Below are 27,561 nucleotides of genomic sequence, written 5' to 3' on the forward strand. Positions count from 1 at the left end.
CCTAATTGTCTCTCTCAAGTTAGCGGCAGCCTGCTGGTTTGAGCTACTATGGAGGGTTCCTGGCATGTTCGTCTGACCTGCAGTGTGGCGGGAATGAGGAATCTACAAGCGACACTTTACTCTGCTGCGTGGTGGATTTAGCCTTTGCTAGTTTAAATTAAAAAAAAAAAAAAGATTTCTGGGCTATGCACTGCTTTGATAGAACTGCTTCTGATAGTTGATGGTACACATGGCTCCAGACTCAGAGCTGGCGGTAAACTGTACCACCGCCATGTTGGGAAGCTGAGGTGGGCAGAGCCAGCAGCCACAGCCACGCTTCAGTCTTATAAAGATGGATATTACACAGAGAATCTGGTTTGTCTTGTCTTTGGAACTTTTAACTGCAGAAAAAGATTTGATTGTAAAAGCTGTTGAGTTAAACAAATATATAAATTTTAAAGGTACCTTGACTTCAAAATTTGGATATAAGGATATGTTGCTTTGGAAAAGAGTCTCTGCTTTTGTTTCCACAGAAAGCCAGAGGCTGTGGATTTGTTCCAGATTAAGATACATCAGTTTTGATCAGCCAAGACCACCTGAAAGGTCTCCGATGACACCATGGCCCAGATGATCCAACATCCAGAATGGGTCTCCGATGACACCATGGCCCAGATGATCCAACATCCAGAATGGTTTCAAGGCAACTGTCTCAGAGCTCACGGACTACTCCATAATCCTAAAATTTTCTTTGTGTCCCCATAAGATACAGCGCCCCCCTCCAGCAGGAAGTAGTAAGAGAAACTATGTCCACATTCCCAAAATTATCAAGCTGGCTTTGGAGATGGAATTGGCTCACTCCTTCTCTAAACCCAGACATATTGCTAAAAGAAAAGGGTAAGAGCTTCTTGTGTCCCAAATCAGAAGAGCCCTCTGGTGTGGGACAGAGAAAAACCACTATTTTATTTAAAACAGGTTGATTAAAAATGCAATTACTTTCTAAAGATAAAAAGGGGATATGATATAGATATAATAGGATGAAAGGGTAGATTAAGGAACTTCTAAAGAGCAACAACTTGTTTAAAATGTTTTACATTGGTATAGATTTTAGTCTATTGATACAAACTTAAAGTTAATTTTGTTATACTGTGTGTATATTTCTAATCGTGTTTAAGGTATTATGTTTGTATAGCTCATTTTAAATTGAAATGGATAATTAAAAAGATTAATAATTAGTCATCTATGATAATCATACTCATAGCCATGTTAGTTAAGTCTTCTAGATATACATAAAGATATTTCAGATAGATAGGTAATCTTCAAATACTTCAAAGACCTACAGAATATGGCATTTAAAATACTTTTAAAATTTAGACTTTCTAGACAGTGAGACATGTATGCTCCTGGCAGCACCGATTTACTTCAGAGAGGAGGATGGGCATTGAAGACACTTCATATGGAGTTTATCTTCACCTTGGCAAAAAATAGCCATTTGGGCAAGAAACTGTTCTTGCCTGGACTGCTCGATCAACTGGACATGCAGGACCCATAGAAAGGTGACCAATGAACTTTGCTTGACAAAATGGTCCTCAGGCTCCTGCTTCACAGAGGAAACTGACAGACATTCAACAGGACACTGAGAGAAGTGACTGAGAGACTCTAGCCCTGTGGGCTGAAGACAAATGCCCCAACATTACAAAGGAACATTAGGTGACTGTTCAGGCTGCCAGCTGTCTCTGTCTACCCTGCAAAACTCCCGAAAGTTGCTTGCATCCTTCTCCCAGTTCTCAGGTAATATTAAATCCTTCTGATGTCTTTGATGTGGTTGAAGACTAGATAGTTATAATTTCCTCAGTTATGATACAAGATAAGATAGATATAAAACCTTAGACTCACAAATATAAGATAGATAGGATATCTTCTTTAATATTGTAACTGTAATTCTTGCTAGATAATTGTTTTGTTATATGTAATTGTACTATGTAAAAGTTAAAACCTTCCTTTAAAAAAAAGAAAAGGGGAAGTGCTGTGGATATCGCTCTGTGTAAATAAATTTCTGATTGGCCAGTGGCCAGGCAGGAAGTATAGGCGGGACAAGAGAGAAGAGAATTCTGGAAAGTAGAAGGCTGGAGAGAGACACCGCCTACCGCTGCCATGAAAAGCAACATGTAAAGACACTGGTAAGCCACAAGCCATGTGGCAAAGTATAGACTAACAGAAATGGGTTAATTTAAGATAGAAGAAGCAGATAACAAGAAGCCTGCCACGGCCATACAGTTTCTAAACAATGTAAGTTTCTGTGTGCTTTCTTGGTCGGGTCTGAGCGACTGTGGGACTGGCGGGTAAGAGAGATTTGTCCTGACTGGGCTAGGCAGGAAAACTCAAACAACACCATTTCCTTAGAAACATAATTCCACACTTGAAGCAATCATTGCATTTATTTTTTCACTTTTTGACAGTACTGTGTTCATGCTCAGTAGCGTTCTAATGCTATATGATTAGACTGACACACAGAAATTGATTTCACTCAGTGGATATTCAGTAGATGTTACTTGGCAGCCAGTGTACATGTCCTCAGCTTCTTCTTGTTTCACACAGGGCCTGTCACCCTTCCCACTAGTTCATTGGGTTGGACTTTAGTTGGTTTAGATTGGATCCCTCCTTCTTTGTTCATTGTATTAGAATGGAGTTGTGCTTCTGCCTGAGTAACTACCTGGGCATTTGGGAAGGAGATTATCTCTGACTTCTGTCACCTGCTACATGGCATCATTGTGTCATCTATCTGCACAACTCTAATGCCTTCTGTTATGGAAAAAGAGAAGTTTTATGCTTTTACTTCCCAAACTCCATGGTTTCTAGTCCTGAGGAAGGACTTAACATCAAAATCATCCACATTCATTATATTCCAAATCCCAGATAAAGTGAAGTACCATGCATAATAAGATTTAATTCTTTAGCTTCCCAAGCTTCTGATTATAAAGCAAAGGTTCAATGCAAAAATCTCAGTACTTTTAGGCACAATGTCTCTGCTCAGCCAGTTTCTGTGTGAGTGGATCATAATAAAATCACCAAGGCTTGCTCTTATTCACATGACTCTATGATCAGGCTCTGTCCCATCAGCCATTTTTTTCTCTAATATATGACCACTCAGAAGCATAGTCAAATAAAATGGATTTCAGTTTGGGGGCTGGAGATACAGAGTTGCCTGTAAAGTTCCTGCCATAAAAGCATGAGGACCTGAGTTGGGATTCTATGTATGTAAGTGTGCTTGTTGTAAAGACTGACAATTCTGAGTCTTTCCTGGGGTCCATGTGCTGCAAAGAGAGAACGGACTGCAGCAAGCTATTCTCTGATCTGGACACATGTGTTAAAGCATGTGTGTACATGCACAGACAAAATAAATAGCTAAATAAAACAATTAATTGTGAAAAAATTAGATGGCTTTTGTCACCATCATACTGTGTCCACCCACACATTTAATTGTACAAATGCAAATATTCTTTTATGAGAGAGAATGTGCAGAAGAAAGTCTTACATCTGGGTCTTTATTATACCTAGCATTGCATGTAGCACTTACATTTTACATTCATTTCACTCTCATTGTTTAAATATAGTAAAAAATATATTGAGCACTTGCTATGTGCAAAGCACTATACTGATGTTTCTTTGAATATATTCACAAAAGATAAAGAAATCCCAAATGATTCAATTCTTATTTTAGAATGGATGTTTTGATCAAATGCTATTGTTGTCACCCAACAGATGAGGACACCAAACATTGCATTCCTACCAGCTCGTGACCCCCATCTTCATCGAAGTCCTCCTCTACCCCATCAGTCATTTCTCCTCCATCCGCTTCTTGCCCTCCTTCAGCAGGCTCCTCTGTGGAGTGGTCTGCATTCTCTGACACACACTCGTCTTGGATCAGCTCTATACTCTCCTCCAATTGCTTCTTCTGAGCTTCTAGGGGGGAGAAAGCAGATGACTACTACCTTGGGTTGCTAATGAGTCATTTGGAAAAACCATGAAAAACAGGGAACTCTTAAAAAGAATGAGCTGTCAAGAGCATGTAAAAGATAAGGATATTTTCAGTAAATTTATTCAATAGTTGAATTACATGCATACATATGTGTGTGTTTACATGTAAGCAAATTTATTTAAAAAATGAAATTGGCAAAAAGTAGAGTCTTAAGATGGTAAGAATATATAAATAAATATTTACATTAGTATACAGATCTTCCTAAATATTTTATTTCATGTGAGACTCCAAAAAGGATAGTCTCTCCGAGTGAAAAATCCTGATGTCAAACTGCCTAGAACCACAGCCAGGATTCAATACTTAGTGGGAGTGTGGTGCCATACAAGGAAGAAATGATTGACCTGCCATGTGCCTATTTTCTCTTCTCTACAAATGATAAGTGTTCCTAAATTTTTAAGGTTTGATGCAGAAAATAAAAGTGCTAGTACAGTAGTTTGCAAATAATAAGTGCTCAACAAGAGAAGCTGAACTCCATACTAACAGGATTTCCTCTCATTGCCAGGACTGGTACATTCTGTTTGCAGAAGGTCATATGTGGAAGTAGTGCTGACAGATAATAATTATTTCTCTACTGGTTGTTTTCATCTCCTGTAAACACTTCAAGCAGCATTGGACAAACAAGATTACATCCTGTTTCTCTCTCTACAGTGTTCCCCTGAGTGCTCACAATCTCTTAAAAGCTATGTTGTTCTCATTAATTTTGCTTACTATTATTTTATTAAAACATCATTCCACTGTTTGATTTGAGCTTTAAATAGGCTCCACTTTGAGCTTACTTATTCATCTTTCATGACCATAAATTTATATAAATGTAGAGGTAACCTTTTCTACATATTGTTGAATATCATTACAGTAATTTCTATAATAATGTGTGTCTATGCATTCTTCCATTTCAGTTCTCAGAATAATAGATGTTTTTGAAAAAAGACAGAAAGGTGGGGGTATGTCCTGTCGTCTACCAGATGAGAGGGCTCTAATGCTATATGTAAGTTACTTAGTGGTGGCACTATAGACATCAGGATTCATTCTAAGTTTTGCCACATATTACATCATATAAATACATGAACTTTGTTCTGAAGATTAACAATTTATGGGTGGAAAATGTTTTATAAGCTGTCGAGGATGACATAAACATGTACAATAGCATTAAAGAGGATAGGGAATTCTCATTTTATATATATTCAGGCTTCAATACTAGCAAGAGTATCACTTGGATCAGGGAATGGTAGTTAAAAATCTAGTGGATATCAGGCCGTGCTTCAGAATAATTATAATTAGAGTAAATGACTATAGTAGGCATCTTAAAATGGCCAGTTTTTTCTTAGTATATCCACAAAATCTATTTCTGTCAATTAATTAGCCTCAGAGACCTCACAACAATGTAACCAATGTGTCAAGATGAGCTTCCTCTCCAGGCGCATATATAGTGGGTGTACTGATGAATGTGATGGCCATGTGATTTTACCATGGAAAGTCCTCTGAGGATTACAAAGTAGTTCTTATATAACTAGCCAAAAATCTTTTGTTTGATTTTTATAAATCTATGTAACCCTTATCAAAATTAAATTGGATCTGCTGTTGTTTAACCAGTGATTCTTTTAGTGTTTGAACTTCCTGGGAAATATGATCTTTTTCCTCTCTAGGTCATTGCCAGGCTCATCGGAACAATACAAATGTTCATTGCAAAATGAGGTTTATTTTCAGACAATCTCTTGATATGCCTCATCATTTTATGTGTCTGCTAAGTATAAGTGATGCTGTAAGTTGTTAGGATATAAGACATAGAGTACATATTTCTGCTAATTACTATTCCTATGAACTTTAGTTTTGTTCTCTGAAAGGTAAGTGAAAATGTAACATTGGATTCCCAAAGTAGTTGCTATCTTGAACGAGAAAAAGGTGTGAATGTGCCTTTTAACTGCAGAGACCACACAAATACATGAGCTTAAGAACTCAAAACAATGGTAAAGTGGAAGCTTTATTGATTATTATACAGAAAATTTGCTTGTCAAAAATCTCTACTTCTGAATTTTTAAGAACATATTGAAGAGATAATTTTCATATTGGCTTTCACATGGTCTTCTTATTTCAGTTTAAACAAACATAAAATATTAAATTACTCTGTGGCTTCTGTACACATAATATGCCTGTAAGTCCTCTGAGAGTGTATATCAAAGACATCAGGGCTGGAAAGAAAAACCTGTAAGCTATCTGCATCCATTCATTCATTAACCTGAAAGCTTAGATGCTTAGGAGATATTATCTGGGTTGAAAATATAAACCCCTTAGTGATACTGGTAATTGATTCATGGGATTTAACAGTGAACAGAAATTAGGCCAGCCTGGATTTTCATAAGGTTTGGTCAGCATAGAATTCTGTAATTGCTCAGTGGGAATTGTCACATACCAAGAAGAGTAAGTAAAAGGATCCACGAATAAATTACACATGAAAGCATAGTTGTTCACTAAGCTGCTGTTTTGCAACTGAATAATCACTTTTGGTCTGAAAAAAATATATATATCAGTAAAGATTTTTCAGGCAGAAATATTTGTTTTCATCTCTCTCTCTCTCTCTCTCTCTCTCTCTCTCTCTCTCTCTCTCTCTCTGTCTCTCTCTCTGTCTCTCTCTCTGCTGGTGCCTAGGTCACAGCCTATCACGAAAACATTTACTGAACATATTCAAATCCTTCCTATACAAAAAAAAGGCAGTTGAATTTGGCATCATGATAACAAAATAGAAGTTCTGAAGATTCAAAATAAACATTCCTAACACAATCTGTAGCAGAGTAAGGGGCTTGAAATATTCTTAGAGGTGAATTGTTCATATTTATGTTGACAATTCCTCAAAAGAAAAATAAGTGTGGAGTACTCATGTGTTATGGAAAAGTGCTAATTTTGTGTTTTGGCATGTCTTGGAGCCTCTCTGTTGGTTTATGTGTGTCAAAGTGATGGATTCTTTTCTGAGCAGAGAAGTGGCTTTGTCTTACAGTTTTTTGGAAGTGTGGATCAAGACTGCCAAAGCTAGAAGTTAATGCCAAATAAAAAATCCCAGTGTTATCTAAATTATAAGGCTAATACAGAATAAAAATATTTATAATGACTACACATTAGTGAGATAGTGAGTTCTTCTGAAGTACGGACCATACAACAGTCATGGGCACTAGTTCTTGGGACACACTTCAACAGTATTATTGTTCATTTTATACATGGGGAAACTGTGGCATAAATAAAGCAAGTGAGGAACCCACAGGAAGACTTCAGACAGGACAGGCTCTGCTGACTCCTAATGCGTCTCCAGTATACAGAGGAGCTTACCTGGCATTCAGGGAAAGAATACTTTGAATTTCTTCAAAGAGAGGATAATCTCTAAGTTCAAGAATGAAAAATCCATTCAGTTAGGGAACATATCTTAGCTAAATTATCAAAGGAAAAGAAATGCAAATGGTTGGTATTTCTGATTCAGGGGAAATATTTATGGCTCCAAATGGGATGGAAAAAAGTCATTTGATATTAAATTTCTGTCCTGATATGGAAAGGTAAAAACCTTTTCAGCAGACCTCATTTTACTTTGGAAGCTGTATATGATTCAGGAAACGAGTTATAATTGTTGGGATTTGTCATCAAAGCATTTTTATTAAATTGTGTTTTCTTCACAGTTATTATCCATATGACTGAAAATTGGCTGAGGTGGCAATTAAGCTTTTTGACATGCTGGCTTAATTGTTAGCTAACTCCCAGCTAAATTGTACTTAGCAGACAAGGGGAAAGACTGTTGATACAATAACACTCCATTATTTACTACAGCCAGGATAGAATTTCACAGTCAAAATTTTCCCAATCAGTATGAAATTTATTTTTAAAAGATTCTATTTAAACATCTATGAGTTTTAATTCAATGGTTTAAAAAGTGCTCCAGCTCAATATTCAATAATTACAGATACTATTACTAACAATCATAGGAAAATTACATACGAGAAATGTGTTTTGATTAAAAGATTCATTGTATAAATTAATTTTTAGAGAGAATTAACCCAAATTTGTCACATGAAATGTCAAAATTTTAAATCTAAATTATTAAAAAGTGTTATGGTTACTTAAATATTATAAGTTGAAGGAGATATTATTTCTGTCATTTTGTAAATTTTATGAACATTTTCCCAAATGGCTCATGACTAGTCAGGTAGATTCAATCTCTATGGTGTGTGCATGTAATTCTGTCTCACTCCTGTGGGAGGCTCTGTTTCAGTATTCAGTATATGGAAATGGGACAGAGAGAAAACAACCAAGAAGGGGTGTTTTTTAGGGAGTGAGTGCAAACATCTTAAGTGAATTGGGCAATGGTTGAATCATAGAGTAAAATTATCAAATCATTAGATTAAAGTCTAGAAATGAAGAATATGAGAAATACATCAACAGGCTATTAAAGAGCTATGAGCATGGGGAAGGGGATCAACACTAGATAGGGGCAGTGGTCTTGGGAAAGTAAGAGTTATGGGGAGCAGTACAACTAACAAAGGAGAGGTTGGGAAACCCTAACTGTCTGAAGTTTGTGAAAGAAAGTGACAAGATTTACAGCATAGTGATGGGGCACAGACAGGACACAGAGGAAAAAGAGATCACAACTGGAATAACAGTTATCACTAAGACAGTATTCACATTTCCCTGTGCCTAACTAAGCTTTAGATAGGCTTCTTGCTCACCCCAGACCCACACCTCCTCCTAGAATCTTCACTTTGAAAGTGTTCAATTATTTTTCCTTTCTTTGCCCATTTGAGATATATATCTTTTCCACCCATGAATGTTCTCTATATCCAGTATGCATCCCCCTGACAGGTCATCATATGGATGGACAGAACCAGTCTCTCAGTCTATTTGGAGAGAGGAACGTACCTTTGCTAAAGGCAATTATCAATCACAATTTGCCTAATCACATTGGGCAGGAACTGCCAACACGTCATAGCACAGCTCAGGCAGTTTGTCTAATATTCGAATATCTTCCAGTCTGGTCTTTATTCAGAGTCTAATTCTGTGCCCAACTCTGAATGCAATAGTCTTGAAAAGAGTCTCACTAACTGCTTCTGCCTTGTGTTCAGGGCAGGCTTGCTTTTCTGTATGTCTGAGGGTAAAGTGGAAGATTCTTGCCAGTATGAATTTCAGAAGTTTTCATCTCTTTTGCCTTGATTAAAGTTGGCTTCTTTACAAACCTCCAGTTTTTGTAGTCCCATATTAAGAGGTCCCACTTTGAAGAGTGGTTCCTATCTGCCAACTGTTGCTAGCTCTTTGAAGACTTGCTCTCCCAGCTGATTCTTTCCAATGTGTACCTTTGTGCTTCTACATACACTCCATCTTAATCCTCCATGAATTATCTGTTGACATAATCCTTACTGTCTCATAGACTCGTTTATTTGTCAAATGATTTCTACTCATTTTGCATCTCCCTAGAAAGTAATATTATAAGCTGAAATAGATCAGTTCAATTTTCAGTTTTTACATTGTTTTAAGTTTAAAAATGTTTTGAGCAGCTAAGCAATGAGTACACTTTAATACTGTTTTCCTGAACTTTCTTTAAAAAATACTATTTATTTATGTGTATATCTTTGCACATGTATGCACACTTGCGTATGGGCCACCATGGAGGCCAGAAGAAAGCATCAGATTCCCTGGAACTGGAATTACTGGGGATTGTGAGTCACCACTTGCACAGTGGGAGGGAGCTGCTCACTGGTTCTCTGTAAAAGCAGCAAGAAGTACTCTTAACTGATGAGTCATGTCTCCAGCCCATTGGACTATTTTTTTCCTAATTTCCTTATGATTAAAAATGCCTTATGTTTTAAGCAAATTGGTTTCAAGTGACTACTCTGTGGACTTACACAAATTTATTCCTTCCCCACACAGATGTGTAAAGTATCTCAACTATTAGTTTTTCCTCAATGTCTTTGATGTAGTTAGCCTGGCTGATATGTGCACCTGTGTCTCTGGTCTGGATCATGTCCCCAATCTGGCTTGTGCCTCTGCAAAGTTCTTGGACAGCTTTTCTCTTAGGATTCCCTGTACAGCCATCTCAAGAATCTCTTTGGCCCAAGTCGTCAGCTCTCGGAAAGCTCTATTTTCCCGTTTCTGCATTCTATCCTTGTTTGGAAGTATGTTTTCCAAATACTCTCTGGGGAGAGGCTCTAGTAAAACAAGTGTGAAAACACAAGCTACTGCAGGTACCTACCCTGGCTTCCTTTGCAACATACTGAAACCCAACTCAAAGTAAACAGGCATTGCTTAAAAGAATTAAAATGTCTAGCCCATCAGAAACTTCCAGCTATCTCTAAAGGGTATTTTCACTTTAGCCCACCAAATATTTAATTTGGTTTGTTCCTGAGGACACTTATCTCCTCTTGCTAGGTGGAGTTCTAAGGACTTCTTTCGTATAAATTGTTGAATGTTCAAATACTTCATTAAAATGTTCATATGTCTAGTATAAATGTATATTTTAAAATGTCACCTGAAGGTAAATCTTCTGGGACTTTGCATATCTGGAAATACCTTTTATCCATTCACACACCAATTTTCAGGGTAGCTGGTGATAGGCCATACGCTCTGGCTTTCTGATTCCTGTTTCTTTATATGAAAACTTTTTTCTCATTCTTTTCCTCTCTTTCCTCATTGCTCCAGGGCTGTCTCTCCCTCTAGGATATCACAATGGCGCAGTTTTATTTGCATCTATCTTCTTTTCCATCTATTTGCATTTCCTTGGGTGCTTGGTAAATCATCACAAACTGGTCAGCTACATCCTTCAGTTTTGCTTTCTTTTTTTAAAAAAAAAATATGAAAATAATTTTTGAATGGTCTTTCAAAGTTTTTGTCCAGAACCATGTTGTTCTGGACAAAAACAAATAATTTTATGTCCTTTTCATCTTCATGTCCAGCTCTATTACAGATTTTCCTTTGAGTTTCTTTATCTTGGTCCTCCAATCACCCTGAGTTGTTCATTTGTGCTACTATATGTTAATTCCTATAAACTCTTATGTGCCCTTTGAAAACTGACTTTTCTAATTTTGTTCTTATTTCCTCAATACAGTTCTGTCTCTTCTTCCTGAAGATATCAGTTTTTTGCTGCCATTATTTTGTTTTGTTTTAAAATTTTGTTCCTCTGTACAATCTGCCTCCTCTGAGTTCTTTGTGTACATGTGTGTGTGCTTTTACTAGTTTCTTCTACCTGGCAACTAGTCATTAGTTTTTCCTATTATTAGAGAAGCATTTAGGAGCTCACAGCTGCTATGTAAACACAGGTTTCTTTCTTTTTTTTTCTTTTTTTTTTTTAAGGTAGTCTGCTTGACCACTTCCTTGGGGATGCCATGTCAGCATAGGTCTTGGGTTGCTCGTGTTCTTAAGTGACGATTCACCTAGTATCCTAGGATGAGGGGAGAGAACCTGGAATCTCTAGAGCAAATGTATAATCTTTTTTTCTTTCTCAGGCTTGCTCATTGTCGGTCTACCCTGATGCCTACTGTTTTAGCTTTTGTATAGAAATCTTTAGTACTCTGTCAAATTATGGCAGGGACATTTGAGAATGAGGACCTTGGAGTATGTTTTTTCTTCTTCACAGATTTTTACCCACTTAGTACATTTAACTTAGAGCCTTGTGGGAATTCTGATTTTAAAATTGGGCTTAGACCTTTAGGAGGTATTAACTTAGAAACATAAATATCTTCAACAATCTGACTTGTGAACTTTTATTCTATGTCTGTTTTTGCAATGGAGCTTTATTTCACAGCTTTATAATTATTGTCAAGCAGTGTAAGAAGGAAGCCGAGTTGAAAACCACTGTCTCTAACTGGAAGCATCATCAGATGCATTCAGGAATGTTCAGAATGGAATCAGTGGCCACAGCTGAGGCTGGAGAAAAAAGACCTATCAAGAATACTCATTTCTTTGAGTTCTAATAGTCCATGTTTGACTAAGAATAGATGAGGAGAGATATTAATGATTCAGGGTACAAAATAAATTGACAAGACAAGCAGCTCCATGACTTCTTGATATTGCTTTAGACAGAGACTTCAGAGATGATTCAACCAAAATTTGAATTCAGCTTAGATAAACTCATAGATGAACCATGTTAAGTCCATGTTCAAATGCCTTGGAAAGGTTGGAATATTAGAAACCCTAAATCTTGAATAGACTGTTGTGTGTACATAGCTTCAGATGACAGAGGAAGAATTGGTAAATCAGGTGAGAGTGAAATGCATCTTCATTCTTCGAAGGAGAGCCTACTGAAGGGTTGGTACAGAAAAAGGTCATCTGTGGTCACAGATAAAATGAATGCATGAACTGGATGAAAAACAGTGTTAACTGAAAAGATTTCCAGGGGTAGCGTGAATATTAAGCTTGAAAATTTTCCTTTGCTTCTTAAGAAGCCCTATAATTTTATATTAATTTATTATACAACCATTTCAGCATTAACTTTTCACAATTCTGTGTTGTATGAAAACATACAGGTAGAATACATTCATTCACTATGACCAAAGTTTGTGTGGTCTTCCAGATAATTCAATTTACCTCTCAGGTTAACATCGTAACCACCCAGACAAGGCTGCTGCTCATGTATTAGGTATGCTTTTCACGGCAAATCTAAGCCAAATAACGTCCACTGCTCTTTGCACTGGTCTGTGACAGAAATTTCGTTTTTTAATGTAGTTTCCTGTGAAGTAATTTGGCCAAGTATGTAATACATAATATACCTTTCCTTCTAGTGGTTTACCTTCTTGGTTATATGATAGCACTTCTTGGTTATATGATAGCACAAGGCAAGCCAGCCATATAAATTGTGTGTGTGTGTGTGTGTGTGTGTGTGTGTGTGTGTGTGTGTAAGAAAATTTACATTTGGCTCCTAAATAATCATCTAGCAATGAGGTCAATTTATAATCTAAACTGCTATGAAGTACTAATTATTGCTTTCATTAATTTATATGTTTACTGCATCTTTAAAAATTGTTTTATTCAATGGAAAACCAATATATGCATGGTGGAATCACAGTAACCATAGTTTTAAGTGCTTGAGTATGCATTAGAGGGGCATTCTCCATTCCTGTAGTCTAAAAGGTCTTAAGCCTTTTAGACTACATACCTGGTAATGATAAATGATACTATAACATGTAAAGTAAGGAAAAAGAAAATACAATCCTGTATTTAGAAAGATATAATGTTAAAAGAAGAGGTGCATGGAGAACTATTTAAAAACATTTTATGGTGTAGACAGTCCATAATAATATGATTGTGTTTTATAATGATTTTGTTGGAAAGTTTTAGAACTCCCTTTGAAGTCATTGGGGAAACAAATCCTGTGAAGCTCAGTCAGAACTTACCCCATATCTTGCCCATGGCATGCTCTGAATTCTCTTTTCTTCCTAGTCATCTGTTTCTTCCCCCTTAACTACATTTATGCTGGAAACAGTCCTTATTAAATGGCTAATACCATGTAAGGAATAAGATATAGAAAGAGCAATAATGAAGAATAAGTGCTAGCTAGCAAATAATTAGCTTTCAACCAATTAAACATTAAAATTAGAGCCCCTGGGTTTAACAATGAGGTTTTGAGTACCTTTTAACGAACTTTAATGCATTTTACTCCTCTCTCCATAACACAGTGTTAACTCCTTCCATGTAATTCTGATTTCTTTCCACAGAAAAAATACAGGAAATGAAGAAGAGAATTATATTATCTCCATAAATAGAGATGCTATTCAGAAGACAATTACAAGGACAGTGAAGTTACAAATTAAATACCTCCATTTTCTTCATAGCATGTAAAAGGAAGAGACATGCCAGCAACAAGGACAAGACTTGTCATTTTGAAAGTAATGGTCTCATGACTGGGAAAAGTTTAAAGACATGCGAAGGCAAGATGACAGCTTTTAAAAAAAGAAAATCGGGGCTTGAATTAGAGTGTTACTTTTATAAATGATCTTGCAGCAAGATCTGTGGCAGGTATTATTCATTGCAGGAAACCAGAAGGTATAATATGCTGGAACAAGGATCACATTTTTCTCTTTGAGGTGATTTATATTTAAATGAGTTCTCTATAATCCTTTAAACTGAAGTGCAAATTGGTTATCAAAGTCTTTTGCTCTAAGGGTTGTTTTACATAATAATGAGTTCTACAGAAGTTCCTCAAAGGGAAATATTGACTTAGGCAACATCACAGGATATTTCAGTTACAGCAACACTTTCGATTATGGATATAGACAGTGCATCAAAACTTTCTAAAACTCTAAATTTCTTTACTGCGAAATGTAGGCACTGTAGCTTTTCTAAGTCTAAAATGTGCTATTAAAATTTTCAAGAAAAGTTGTTCAGTTTAATCTGTCATACCTCTTTCATATTAACATGCTAGGGAGAGTTACTGATACCTGTTATTTTTAATGAGATATTTAAAATACAGATTGAATAACCTTATTCTGAAGTGCTTATAATTATAAATGTTCCATTGCTCATCCAGGAGGTGGGCAACAGTTCTGGTCAAGAGTAAACAAGCAGGCAGGTATATGCTTGCTTTAGTTTAGGAATCATGGGTTCTAGCAAGGAGTTCTATATTCCAAGCAGGCGCCTCAGCCACAACTCTAGTCCCCAACAATGCTCACTAGGTAAGAGTACCCTAGTAGCCACACTTCAGGGAAGCCAGGAATGCAGCTGTGAGGGAAACCTGAGTCCTGCTCTTAAGACCCAGGTACAGCACAAACCACTCATGTGGCTGCAGAAATAAATTTATGCCGTGAACCTTTGTTTGCATTCTGTGAAAGGAACAGGACTTACCAATAACTGCTCAAACTCATTTTGCTCATTTATTTGATTTTTAAGAAATGAAATTCCTAGTAAGTTTAGTTCTGTTTAAATCTCAGGACCACACACACACACACACACACACACACACACACACACACGTAGCATTATTCACACAATCCTTGGAGCAAGGGCTAAGTTTGAAAGAGGCACACACTATATATCTAATGTGTCTCCTCTTAACCTCCATGTCAGCTATACAGCAGCTATTGAACTATCTAGCACTTGAAAAACACAAATCAAAATATAGAGCAGCTCTGAGTTCATCCCAATTCTCATTTTATGTGATCTTAAAACATTATACAAGAAAAGGTGTAATAACTGTTTTAGACTGTGGGTAAGAACTATGATGATAATCCCGAAAAAGCCCACTGAGTGGTAAAGGATTAATCAAATAATTTGGCCTGTGTTTGCCAAGGACCTGCTGTATGCTTCCCGGTTTCTGAATTAGGGTGAAGAAATTTCACAAGGTCACAGGAAAGACAGAATTTGGGCTCTGTAATAATGGTCTTTGGATTTTTTTTTGTATTGTATTGTACTGTGGTTAATTTAATGAGATGTGAATAATATATTATCTTGATGACACTATCCATTATTTGCCTTTATTTTCTTACAAATTACTTAATACTGAGATAGAAAGTTTTAATTTTGATTCATCTACTGTTGATTGTCCCATCAAAGTACTATCTTTTTTAAACCTTAATCTTAGAAGAAGTATTTGTTAATATTTTCCAAAGCAGCCCCATTTCATCAGTGCAATTCTTAGCTTACAAAAGTTGTTTGTAGCTTTGTAACTTAGTGACTCAGCTGGTATCTCTCTGGCCTGCAGTCTACAATTGATGGTGTGGGATTAATTCCAACCTGTCTGTGGCCACAGATTCCTTTCCACTTACCTGCCTCTGCCTTCTGCTGCTTCTCAATCTTCTCCAGGCGCCCTAGCAAGGAGTCAATCTTAGTTTTGATCTGGGTTAATTCTTTCTTGATTGTCTGCAACTCATCTGATTTCACTGGAAGGGGAAAAGTGGAAAGAAAACAAGACATCAAATGGACCACTTAGAACACAGTTTATGACACAGTGCTTCTCAAGACTGTCTTATAAGATTCCCAGTGAATCATCAGCTTTCTGTTACAGCTAGTCATCTTGAAGCAGTGCACATCTTTGCTAATTAAAAGTAAGGACTCTTAGTGACATAAGAATCTGATACTCAATCTTCTAACTGAAGGTCACGTGAGAGACTAAAAGAATCTGAAAACATTTTCAACAGAATAATGCCAGGTCTTGACTTACTCAGGCAAGTAAGAGAATAAACCTTCCACATAAACTGACTTAGCTTAAGGAATACTGATAGCGTTGTTAATATTACTTTGAATCACCATGTTGTTATATATGTGTTTTGATTTTGAGACAGGGTCTCAATAAGTAGTTCATGATAGAATACTCTTGCATAGCCCACCACTCATGGCTAGACATCAGTAATATTTTCAAGATAGTTCTTTGAGGATTGATTGAAACAAAAATATGACATTTGGCCTTGAGAGAATACACTATTGCCTAAGCTCTTCCTAAAAGTACAGCAACAGAGTGTACAAACCTATCTTTAAGCCATGGGGCAGGTGGAAAGAAAACACACAGACAGTATCCTTGATTATTTTTACATAAATTTAATTTATTTTTAATTTATTTATATATTTTGAGATAACATCACTATGTTGCTTGCTCAAGCTGTTCTTGAACTCACCATCCTCCTGCCTCAGCCTCCAACTGCATGACATAGAGATATATGACACCATATACCACCTCACTGGTATATGTATAACAATTTGTTTTAATTCTAGATGTTTAATATTTAATCTGGTTTCTAAAGAGAAAATGGGAGCTATTATGAACAGCAACTTTTCATTTTGCTAAGTAGTATTGCACAAATCAACTAGTATGTGTGGGAGATACAACTCACTGTTTGAGTGCTTGCTTAGCAAGCAAGTGACACCAGGTTTGGTCCCCAGAAATGGAGAAAAAAGGTTCAAAAGCAGGTATGAAAAACAAAACATATTTTATTACCTCCTTGCCAATGAAATTAACCATTTATTCCAGGGGCTTATGGAAAGGACAATATCATATTTAAATAATAATTATTTATATAAGAGGAAAGGTTTAAGAAATACAGTCTACTGGGCATGACACAGCTTATGTAATCAAGATCTCAAAGATGCTGTACTTGCCTGCATTGAGCCTACATAAGACTGGGCCTGTGAACAATCAGTCATGGATTGGGACGAACCCTGATCCTGCCTGTTGAGTTATGGGCTACTATGAGTCGCAATCATCGTCCTCAATCTGTACCCACTTGTGAGGTTCATACAATAAATCCAATGGTTACATTAATTATTCCACATGGATTAATCACTACTTAAACGCAATGGCCTGCTGAACAAAACCAAGCACCATGAATGTGGAAAGAGATGAAGGGAAGGGAGGAGGTTAATGGAATGGGAGGGAAAGAAGAGGATATGAATTTGAGAAAGAGAAGAGGGAGGGAAGGAGGCCAGTAGGAATGGGAGGAAGAGAAGAGAGATGGGGAACAAGACTCATCAGAATGCACAAAATTGTTTATGGATAATTTTAATAATAGAAGTTATACAAAAGTTAAGGATATATAATGTGATAATTTTTTTTGAGAAATTCAATATATTGTCTATTTTACTTATCTGGAAACCATAAGTGGTTTTGTCGTGGGTCCATAAGAGAGATCTTAAAGTGCAACAGACTTCCCAGTCCTTGAGCTCTATTAAGTAAGTCTTGGGTTCCAAGAGCTCAGTGCAGAGCTGTGCTGCCTACCTAGAACACACATCTATTTTGTCATTTTAATTTAAGTTTATAATCACTCCATCTTAGATATTATCCAGAAGTTCAGAATAAATTAGTGTGAAATTTGACATTTCTAGTCTTCAAATTTTTTGAAAAACTAATAAAATGAAATCTGTTTAAGCTTATATATTTGTCAGTTAAAATATATGCAGAAATATATTATTCATAATGTAATTAGGTCTCAAAGATAGAGTGTTTTCCTGTCCAAAAAAGAAAACCTGTCTCATTATTAAATCAAATTTTAAATTAATTTTTTCTTTCTAGTGCAAAATACTTCGTTAGATAAAAACTGCAGGAAACTAATCTCCTGCAATTCTATGATAGAATTGCCCAACAAAAGGGGAGAATTCACTTTAAACAGTGACTCACTCTGGATGTCAATTATATCAGACATCAAAGTACCATTGTTGAATTGCAGCTAACTTTGAAAAACATCATCTGTCACTATGAGGAATTGATTCTGCTTTGAAGAATGATACAAATTTCCTTTGGTGGAGGCATATCATGTAGTTTTACTTAAAACTATCAGATTTAATAGAAAATATTTTATCTGATAACTGGTTTCAATGATGTAAAATGGAACTGTGTCTAGAAACTAATAGAATATATTTCTCAGGGAATAAGTCAATCCTTAGCTGCAGTCAATTAATTTCAGTTTATTTATCATATTAAAAAACAAAGTGATAAGTCACCAACACCTCACATCATTAACCCTGCATTAGAATGTACCTAGAATTTGGAGTTTACATGATAAGAAACTTTAAGTGTCTAGGGAGCCAAGGTTTGAGGTTTAGACTTACACTAGTGGGCTTTTTTGTTTGTTTGGTTGGTTTTTGTTTGTTTGTTTTGTAAGACCAGAGAAGGATTGTGTTAATATTCCAGTCTAATTAACATTATTGAAGGTTATGAGGGTGAATCTTCCTTTAAAGGGAGGAAATATGTATAGTTCTTTTTTCTTCCATGGCCCAACCATGTAATAATGAAATGAGTCTCTAGCCTTGTATAAGCTGTCTGGCTCCTCCAGACATAAAAGTATGAAGTGCTGAGGCAGATCCAAGCTCCTCCCCCTGCACCAAGACTATGCAAGATGTCTCACCATAGGCAATGGGCTCCAAAAAACCAGTTCATGCACCAGGGATAGATCCTATTCCCACTGTCAGGGGCCACTCAAACAGACTGAGCTACACAACTGTCTCATCCATGCAGAGGGCCCAGTCTAGTCCCATGCAGGTTCCACAGCTGTTGGTCCAAAGTTCATGAGTTCCCACTAGCTTGGTTCGGTTGTATCTTTAAGTTTCCCCATCATGGTCTTGATGCCCCTTGCCCATAGAATCCCTTTTCCTTCCCTGGACTTCTGGAATTGGGGAGCAGGAGGGATGAGAGGGGGGGACATGTGGTTGGTATGTGGAATGAATAAAAAATTTCTTAATTAAAAAAGGGAAAAGAAACTGCTCGTGCTTCAATACATTGGAACCTGTATAAATAAAAACGTCCTGAGGTAGTCGGGGCCATCAGTTTGGAAGACAAAAAAAAAAAAAAAAAAAAAAAAATGCAGACAGGTGCTGCTGAGAGCAGCCCAGGCTAACAGTGCTGTCTGCCTCTCCCAGAGTCATGGAAGTCAATTCCTCATCTCAGTGCTGCATGTGGAAGACTTATGCTAATTATGCTTTTTCAAAAACTACATGTTAAATAAATAACACAGCTGTAGGTCCAATATATCTACCTCTGCTTTCGTTCACTCTTATTCACTCTCTGCCTTCTACTCACCTATCCTCTTGTAGACAGTTCTTAAAGTAATATTTATAAATCATCAGCCTTGTGCTTAATTGAAAATTTCCAAAATCTCTCCCCTTTGTATAGTAAGACAGATAAGAAACACATTCCGTTAATATATAATCCCAAATGTCTTACATATGATTTAAGTTTTGAATGCTTGTGACCCAGCTGGTGGCACTATTTTGGCAGGCTTTATAACCTTTTGGAATGAGGTGTGGCTGGCAGAAGTCAGCCCCTTGGGATGGTCCTCGTGGGTATGTTTGCTTTGTCTACCTTCTGTCTTGATCTCTTGTTTCTTGTCCTTTATGGCTTGAGAAGTTGTTCTCTGCTTTATGCTCACCCAGCACTATATCCTCTTCAGTACATGGTACCAAATCATGCAGAATCATGGAGAACCCTCTGAAACCCTGAGTGAAAATCAATTTTCCATACTTTAAGTTGTTTCTTTAACATGACCACATTATGTGAAAGTAATTGATGTGCAAATACAATGGCTTTAAAATGCTATCTAGGATATTCTGGAAGTGCATTTTTACCTTTCTGCTCCATGTCTTATCTAAGTTGACCCATCTTTAATAGGACAGCTTCCTGTTAAAAAGAAGTTGACTTCAGATCTGTGTGCCTTAGGGACATGAAGGTGTTCTACCTGTGTAATTTCCATCCTCTACCTTAGAGGAAATGAACACAACTACTTAGTATCATGATCACAGTGTCAACGAGACCAGTAAGTGGTGAAAGGAGAACTTGCCATGATTCAGGCTGTCCTGTATTATTGAGTAAACATGTTTTTCTAATCAAAAGCTTTTTCTGTTTCCAAATGTGTCTCTCAAAATCTAACCAAGATTTTAGGGTTTAGACTTGTTTGCATATGAATTCCTCTTTTGCAAACCCACTGAAGAGTAAGGTTCTCACCTGTAATCTATTTAATGGTGCCTCACATTTACTGCTACACTTTCACTGATTATTGACTTTTCTTTTGCATGTCTGTATTCCATAGCAAACGATCCATTTTTGAGTGAATACCTCTTGATTAGGCACTCAGGAAATTCAACAGCTCCAATTTTTAGTATTTTCTGTTTTTTTTTTTTTTTTTTTTTTTTTTTCTGATAGTCTCCCTCATCCTTTTACAGATTACTCACATCCTTGTCTTGAAAGTTTAGGGACCAAATCATCATGTTTATTTAAAAATGATTTTAACAGCTTAAATAGAGATGATAAATCAGGTAAACTGCCAAAGAAAAATTCATGTCTTGTCATCATAAGCCAGATTCTGAAAACTTAGAGGTAGAATTCAGGGCAGTTGTGGTACATGGGGTAAATTAACAAATGTATCCATCCTTAGGATCTACAACTAAACTCCTGTGGAAAGAGTGCCTTCAATTCTTTCTTTTCTGTTATCACATTAGAACTTTGTTCAGTGTCTGGACACAATAAACAATAAATACTATAAAGTTTGCAATATGTGTATATGTAGATATGGTGACTTCATGCTGATTTCAACCAGGCTAACACACTTTATTTTCAAACCTTTGTGTATGTGGCAGGCACTAAAATTCATAAAACACTAATCTTAGGAGCTGACTCACTGGGAAACAGCAAACAGCCAGAGGCTTTAAAAACATGCTTATTGTAGAACTGTACCTGTGCCTTGTCAAAATTCTATGGTGAAAGAAAGAGAAAGGAAAGAATGATTTTGGCAACTAATTTTTTTAAATTTTTCCTAATTCAACTTTAATCCATAACCCTCATGTCTGAGGATACATTGCAGATAACACAATGCCCATAAAATACAAAGAATGGAATAGTGATATCTGGTTTTTTTTTCTAAAAGTACTAAATATTTTCAGTCAATTTACTGTTAGAAAATTATGATTAAATCTATTCACTAACAGATTGAGAAATTAGATGTAACCACTGAAGATTATGAATTTCATCACTGCAAATTTACAAATTTGTGGAAATTATTTCTGTTTCATCCATTTCCAGAGCCTCTGCCCTGCTCCATTCTGTTCTTTCTACTACTTTGAAGAAGCATTCACAACTACTGGCCTTCCCATAAACGTGTGAAGCAATCTCAGGCTCATCACTTCCACCACATTCAGTCCTGAAGTAGTCAGTTCAAAGTCACCAGCACTAAGGGGACCCATACCTCTGATCCCATTCTTCAGCTGGGCATCCTCCTCTCAACCTAACTTCTCTCGGATGTTACTTCCACTTCTTGTTTCATTAAAAGTCTATTGACAAGGTCACAATTTTTTTTTTTTTTTGGCATATAGCTAAACAGTAAGTATTAATGGAAATAGATTACTAGAAATCTCCCACCCAGATCCGGGGGATACAGCACTGGAGGATAATGAGAAATTTCTTGTAAATTATGGAAGACAGCAATGAGCAAACGTATAAGCAATAAATAAAAATAAGACATTAGTTAGGGAGGGCTTGATTTTGCTAAGAGATTTTTCATTTTATATAAAGTAGTGGGAAATTTACAGTAATAAGAGGATATGTCAACAGAAATCGCAGTGAAAGGAGGAAGCAGGCACAGGGAATAAAGGCTGGTGGATAGGACTGATATAGAACAGAACACACAGATGGAGAAAGAGTATGGGCAGGTGTTTTGAGCAAAGAAATGAATGTGGCTGGAGGAAAATCAGTAAGTGGAAGGAGAGTGTAAGGAATCAGGGAGTGAAGCAAAGAGGAGAGGTGGATGTTAGACATCTGTTAGACATCTCAGCACCATACTGAATCTGAAGAGTCTGTAGGATAATGGGAAGAATTAGTGAATCACTGAGGCTCTGAGAATAGTTTAAGGGAGAGGTGATGGTTGATTGCATTGGACCAAAGCTTTAGTGTTTGGGTGGGGTACCAAGCACAGGTGAAAATTGGGCAGCTAAGCATGTGAGCATGAAGTTTAGCAAAGAGGTCAAAGGGGAAAAAGAAGCTGGGGAGCTGACAATAAGAGGTGGCATTCTCAGTTAATAGCACAATGAGTCTTTCCTAATGTAAGTATATATACTTGTTATATGTTACAAGGTGTTTTAGGAGAATTAGTACTGGCACTTCAAGGAAAAACTTTTCTCTGCATAAATTATCCAATAAAAATTATAAAATATTACAGAAAAAGTAAGTAATTTTTGCTTCAGTCCTGTCAAGTATAAGTTATTTTTCTATGTACAATTGTAGTGCCAGAATTTAAAACTAGTAAGTAACATCAGAAAACAGTACTAGCTCATAAGATACATTAGCTTTTGTGGAAGGAAGAACAGTGTTTGAGAAAGTAGGAGTCAGCTTCCATCATACAGATGAAGTATTTTCCTAAAGTATCACTGTAGAATTTTATTAAAAAGTAAGGTCATATTAAATCATTGCAGACCTTTTTTCTCTAGAGTACATTTATTTTGTGATAAATATTATTGTATTTTGATATAGTAAACAAAAATGATGATTGGGCCTTTTTCTGTAACATGAGATATGATCTATAAAGGAAATTAGGCATGCAGGATGACACAGTCTGCCTAGATGTGCATATCTGATTTATGCAGTGAAAAACAGTTCAATTTATTTTAATCACCTCTGGATATAGTCTATTCAGAGACAAATAAAGAATCTGGAGCTAAGTCTATAGATCAATGGCTCTTAACTGGGGGGTAACCTTGCCTGTAGCAGCCATACTGCACTAACTAAAGACAGTTTATAACTGGAGGGTGAAGTCTCATGAATATTTGATGCGTTGGCTATTCTACAAGGCACAAGCTATCTCACCAGCATGCAAAGAATTGTTTGACAAAATAAATAGTAATAGTGCAGACATTTGAAACTCTGGATTTCATGGTTGGAATATTTATTTGATATTCTTTGTTTAGTATTTGTAATACTGCAAATCTATTTTTCTGCTTTTTTTATTAATTATGTAATTTCTTTTTTAACGTTCCCTTCCTCTAAACCTTCCTAGACCCCTCCTTGCTTTGTTTCAAATCCACGGCCTCTTTTTTCATTGTTATTATGGCATATACAATATATGGATATACATATCAATTCCTGAATATAACTGGTTCAGTCAATATAATGTTACTTGCATGTATGTATTCAGAGCTTAATGGTATTTGGAGATAAAGTATTTTTGAGGTAGTGAAGGATATATCAGGTCATGGAAGTGGTACCATTACTATGCAATTAGTAGTTTTATGATAACAAGAAGAAAACATCTAATTAGTAAGCTGTATCAATCCCTTCTGCAATGCCACAACCCACCCAAAAGCCAAGATGTTTGGAAGACACCAGAAATTACTTTTGGGGGAGCCAGGTTCCTATATTATGAAGTGAATAGATTTTTATGTTAGATAAACTGAGTGGACCATAGAATTGACTCGAGACAGAGCATGGGCTCGAGACATGGGTATAGTCTATTGCCTTCCCTCACCAGCACCGTATGTGATGTCAATAATTTATAAAACTTATAAGTGTTTGTAAGTGTGTGAACTTACTACTAATAATAACTTATGTTACTTTTTTATTTCTGAAGCCTTTGCTACAATATTTAAATATAAAATAAATTTGCATAGAAATTAATTATCAGTCTTTTGTGTGTTCTATTTTGTCAATAAGAAGCCAGAGAATACAATTGCCGTAACTCCTTGGAATCAGATCATCTGCACATGGTGGTTCAGGGTGAAGTCTAGGTCTCTGTCTGTAAACATTACTGCTTTCATTGTTGTGACAGGAAATTTTGACTAATGTGAACAATATAATCATCAGTTTAATTTTTTGTTTACTATTAATTAATCACAATATTTAATTCAGTACTTGAAGAAAAATGATAAGAATTAATTTCTCTAATGTGAATTTGTGAAAATCTTATCTATGACTTAATTTCATCTGCTCCTACACCTGCATGTTTCTTTTTCCTTTCATTTATTTTAAGGTGATTCAATACACAGAGGCTAATTTACTAATCTTGCAAATAGTTTCAAAAGCCAAACTATCAAGAATTTTGCTAAAATTATTCAGAGCAATTGTTATCCAATAATTTTTTTAGGAATGGAATTACATGTATTAGGATATTCATAAGGCTTATACCTTTACACATAAATAATCATTTCTATATGCTTCCATAATGAAAAAAAGAAAAAGAAAAATTGGCATTTCATTCTCTAACTATCCATTAATTGTCTACTCTCTGCAACCATGCATCTAGCATTTGTTCAGGAGATACTTACAAGCAATTGCATGTACTCCTTGTGATAACTATATGAAACTTGTATTCTTTTTGGTTTATTTGTTTTTGTTTTTGTTTTTTTCAAGACAGGGTTTCTGTGTATAACAGTGCTGGCTGTCCTGGATCTCACTTTGCAGACCAGGCTGGCCTCCAACTCACTGAGATCCACCTGCCTCTGCTTCTAAAGTGCTGGGATTAAAGGCATGTGCCACCACTGCCCAACTGTATCTATTCTTAAAATAATGACAGCATTTATTATTCAGGTTACTTTATGGAATATAGTTAAATATGAGAGAAGTAATATGTTTACATTACATAGAATTATATAGAACAGAAGCAATATAGTCAAGTTTAAGGAGGAAGGACAGTGATTATGTCTGTCTGAGTTTCTCTTTACCCCAAAGCCATGGACTATTTATAGTGACCTACCTTCCTGAACTCATGGGATTTGTAGTTGGTGGGAAAAGTATGTAAATAACTTGCTATAAAATATAATAATATAAATTCATAATATACCAAGAAATAACTGAAAAGCTCAAACAACAAACTTCCCCCACTATAATGTGCCCATCAAATCATAACTCTCTTTAATAATAGGTCATGTTTACTTTGGCTTTGTTATATTAGCTCCTCAGCATCATGTCTGTTTCATGCATGAAAAATGAAGCTTGTCATGTGGTAGGTTCTGATTAATTGACTGTGTGTAAAGTATTATGTAAAAATAAAAATAGTTATTTTATGGGATTTTATAATTGATTTTTAAAATAGCTATAAAGTACTACAATCCTGATCTAGGACTAGAAGGCATTTGTAGACTTCTTCCAGAAATATAAATCTCATTAAAAGAGAGGGCAGGCAGATCTTACCAGAGAGTTCAAAAGTACACAAAAGTCTCATTTCTTATGAACTTTTAAGAAAAAAGCAGAATTTGCCCCCATTTCTCATTTGGCTAGGTATAGACCATGGCTCACACTTGAGTTTCAACATCGCTAAAGCTATGGTTATTATCCAGCTGTGAAATAAATAAATAACAAAGTTAAAATTCAAAAAGCAATAATATTAGTAGCATGTTCCACAAATATCTAAGCATACTTGCAGCAAGATTTAATTAAGTTAGCTACACTTCTATAAAAATAAAAGGATTATATGTACACACAAATAATAAACATCAAGCATGGGGCTTAAGTCTTATAAATTGAAGATGAACAACTGGTTTGGCTTTAGAGGATGTGGTGACCTCAAGGTCGAAATTTGGTCTCTGAGTCCTGTTACCCAAGGTGGATCTTGGATACAGAGAAACTGTTAATGATATTTATTTATGCATTTATAAGATAACACAATGAAGCTAGTGGAACATTTCTTAAGATGAAGGAACCCTTTCAATTGGAGCTATATGATCATGAGTTTAGAAACCTTGAGGGAAACCAAACAAAGTGGTGTATGCCTTTAATCCCAGCTCTCGGGAGGCAGAGACAGGCAGATCTCTGTGAGTTTGAGGTCAGCCTGGTCTACAGAACGAGTTCCAACACAACCAAAGCTATACAAAGAAACCCTGTCTCGAAAATCCAAACAAAAAAACAATTAAATCATGAAGTAAGATTCCAATTCAACTCAGAAAATGTGTGGAGAATAATGAGAAAGGGAAGCACATGCCAGATGCTCCATGAAAAACAGATTCTGGATTCTTATTTGCTCACTGGTAGTAATTTTGATTTTGGTGTGAAATTGGCAAAGTGTATCCTGCTGCTGAGATAATAAAAGTAATGAAGATCATGAAGTCAAGGAAATCAGTCAGAAATCTGTTATAGTAGTATAAAATGTATAGTATAACATTCTTTTTCAGTGTGACCCTGGTTATAAACCTGAGGAAGAAGAAGCAGAGATGTGCAGTTGAGTTATTAGTAGGACCTATGCTCATATGCTTTTATGATTCTACCATGGAAAGACTAAGTCCTTCTTGAATGCTAATGGAGCTCAGAGGTGTTTTATAGTGTTATTTTGAAATCATTTTGTTTAACCAGCATTGCTGGCAGTACATATTTGCTTCATATAGAGATATAAGTATCATTCAGATTTTCAGGATAGAAACTAGAGAAATGAAGGAATAATCAAGGGCTATTAGTTCAGTATACTCTGGAACACACGGGATGCTAGAGAGTCAGGCCTTTTCTCTCCTTTGATACTGACTCCCTAAAGGAATAGTGTCTGATTTTATTTTCCAAACTCATTGACTTTTATATACTTAATTAAAAATTCTAATAGGCTTTCTATAATTAATTTGGCCAACTGTCTCCACTGTTTTGATAGTCTCAAAAGCTGAATACATTCATACTTTGTCCTGGAGAGTGGAAGGATGGGAATGCTTAATGTCACTTCACCAAATGTTAATGTTATGTCATTGGATGAAGTTTATTTCCATTACAATGACATGCTTTTTCCAGGGAGATGCAAACACAAAAAGTCTTACTATTAAGAAAAGCAGTCAATAACCATTTCCTATATTTAATTGGGCAACTTCTAACTTTCTATGGATGCTTTGTGGCTTTTAAAATAATTCTCACTTATTTTGTCATTGATGTTCACTGAAAAATATCAATTGTACTTCCCCCTCCCCAGTAGACATTATAACTTAAATTAATGGAAGATATTGATGTGTAAGATGGTGGAAGTATATCAGAGTCACTGGATTGGGACATCTGCTTTGATATTGTGTCTTATATAGATATGTCAGATCAGCAAAGCTACATCCATAAAATCTCAACAAAATGGTTGTCTAAATAAACTGAACAATAAGAATACCCAGTAGGCCAGGTGGTGGTGGCACAAGCCTTTAATTCCAGCACTCAGGAGGCAGAGCCAGGT

General features: G+C 36.1%; 1 protein-coding gene across 11 annotated transcripts in view; it reads right to left on the reverse strand.

The window, feature by feature from the left end:
* The window catches only part of Ralyl (RALY RNA binding protein like), a 669,774-nt gene that overhangs the window by 51,573 nt on the left and 590,640 nt on the right, over nt 1–27,561 (reverse strand). For 8 of the 11 annotated variants that reach the window (XM_036177968.1, XM_036177966.1, XM_036177967.1 and 5 more), the window contains 2 exons: nt 15,736–15,849; nt 3,767–3,939 (listed from right to left, as the gene is read on the reverse strand). In XM_036177968.1, the coding sequence (XP_036033861.1) occupies nt 3,767–3,939; nt 15,736–15,849 (287 nt within the window). The remainder of the gene's footprint in view (nt 1–3,766; nt 3,940–15,735; nt 15,850–27,561) is intronic. The other 3 variants (XM_036177971.1, XM_036177969.1, XM_036177973.1) reach the window with 1 other exon arrangement.

The sequence above is a fragment of the Onychomys torridus genome, chromosome 2 (assembly GCF_903995425.1).
Source record: "Onychomys torridus chromosome 2, mOncTor1.1, whole genome shotgun sequence".
NCBI classification, from domain to species: Eukaryota; Metazoa; Chordata; class Mammalia; order Rodentia; family Cricetidae; genus Onychomys; species Onychomys torridus.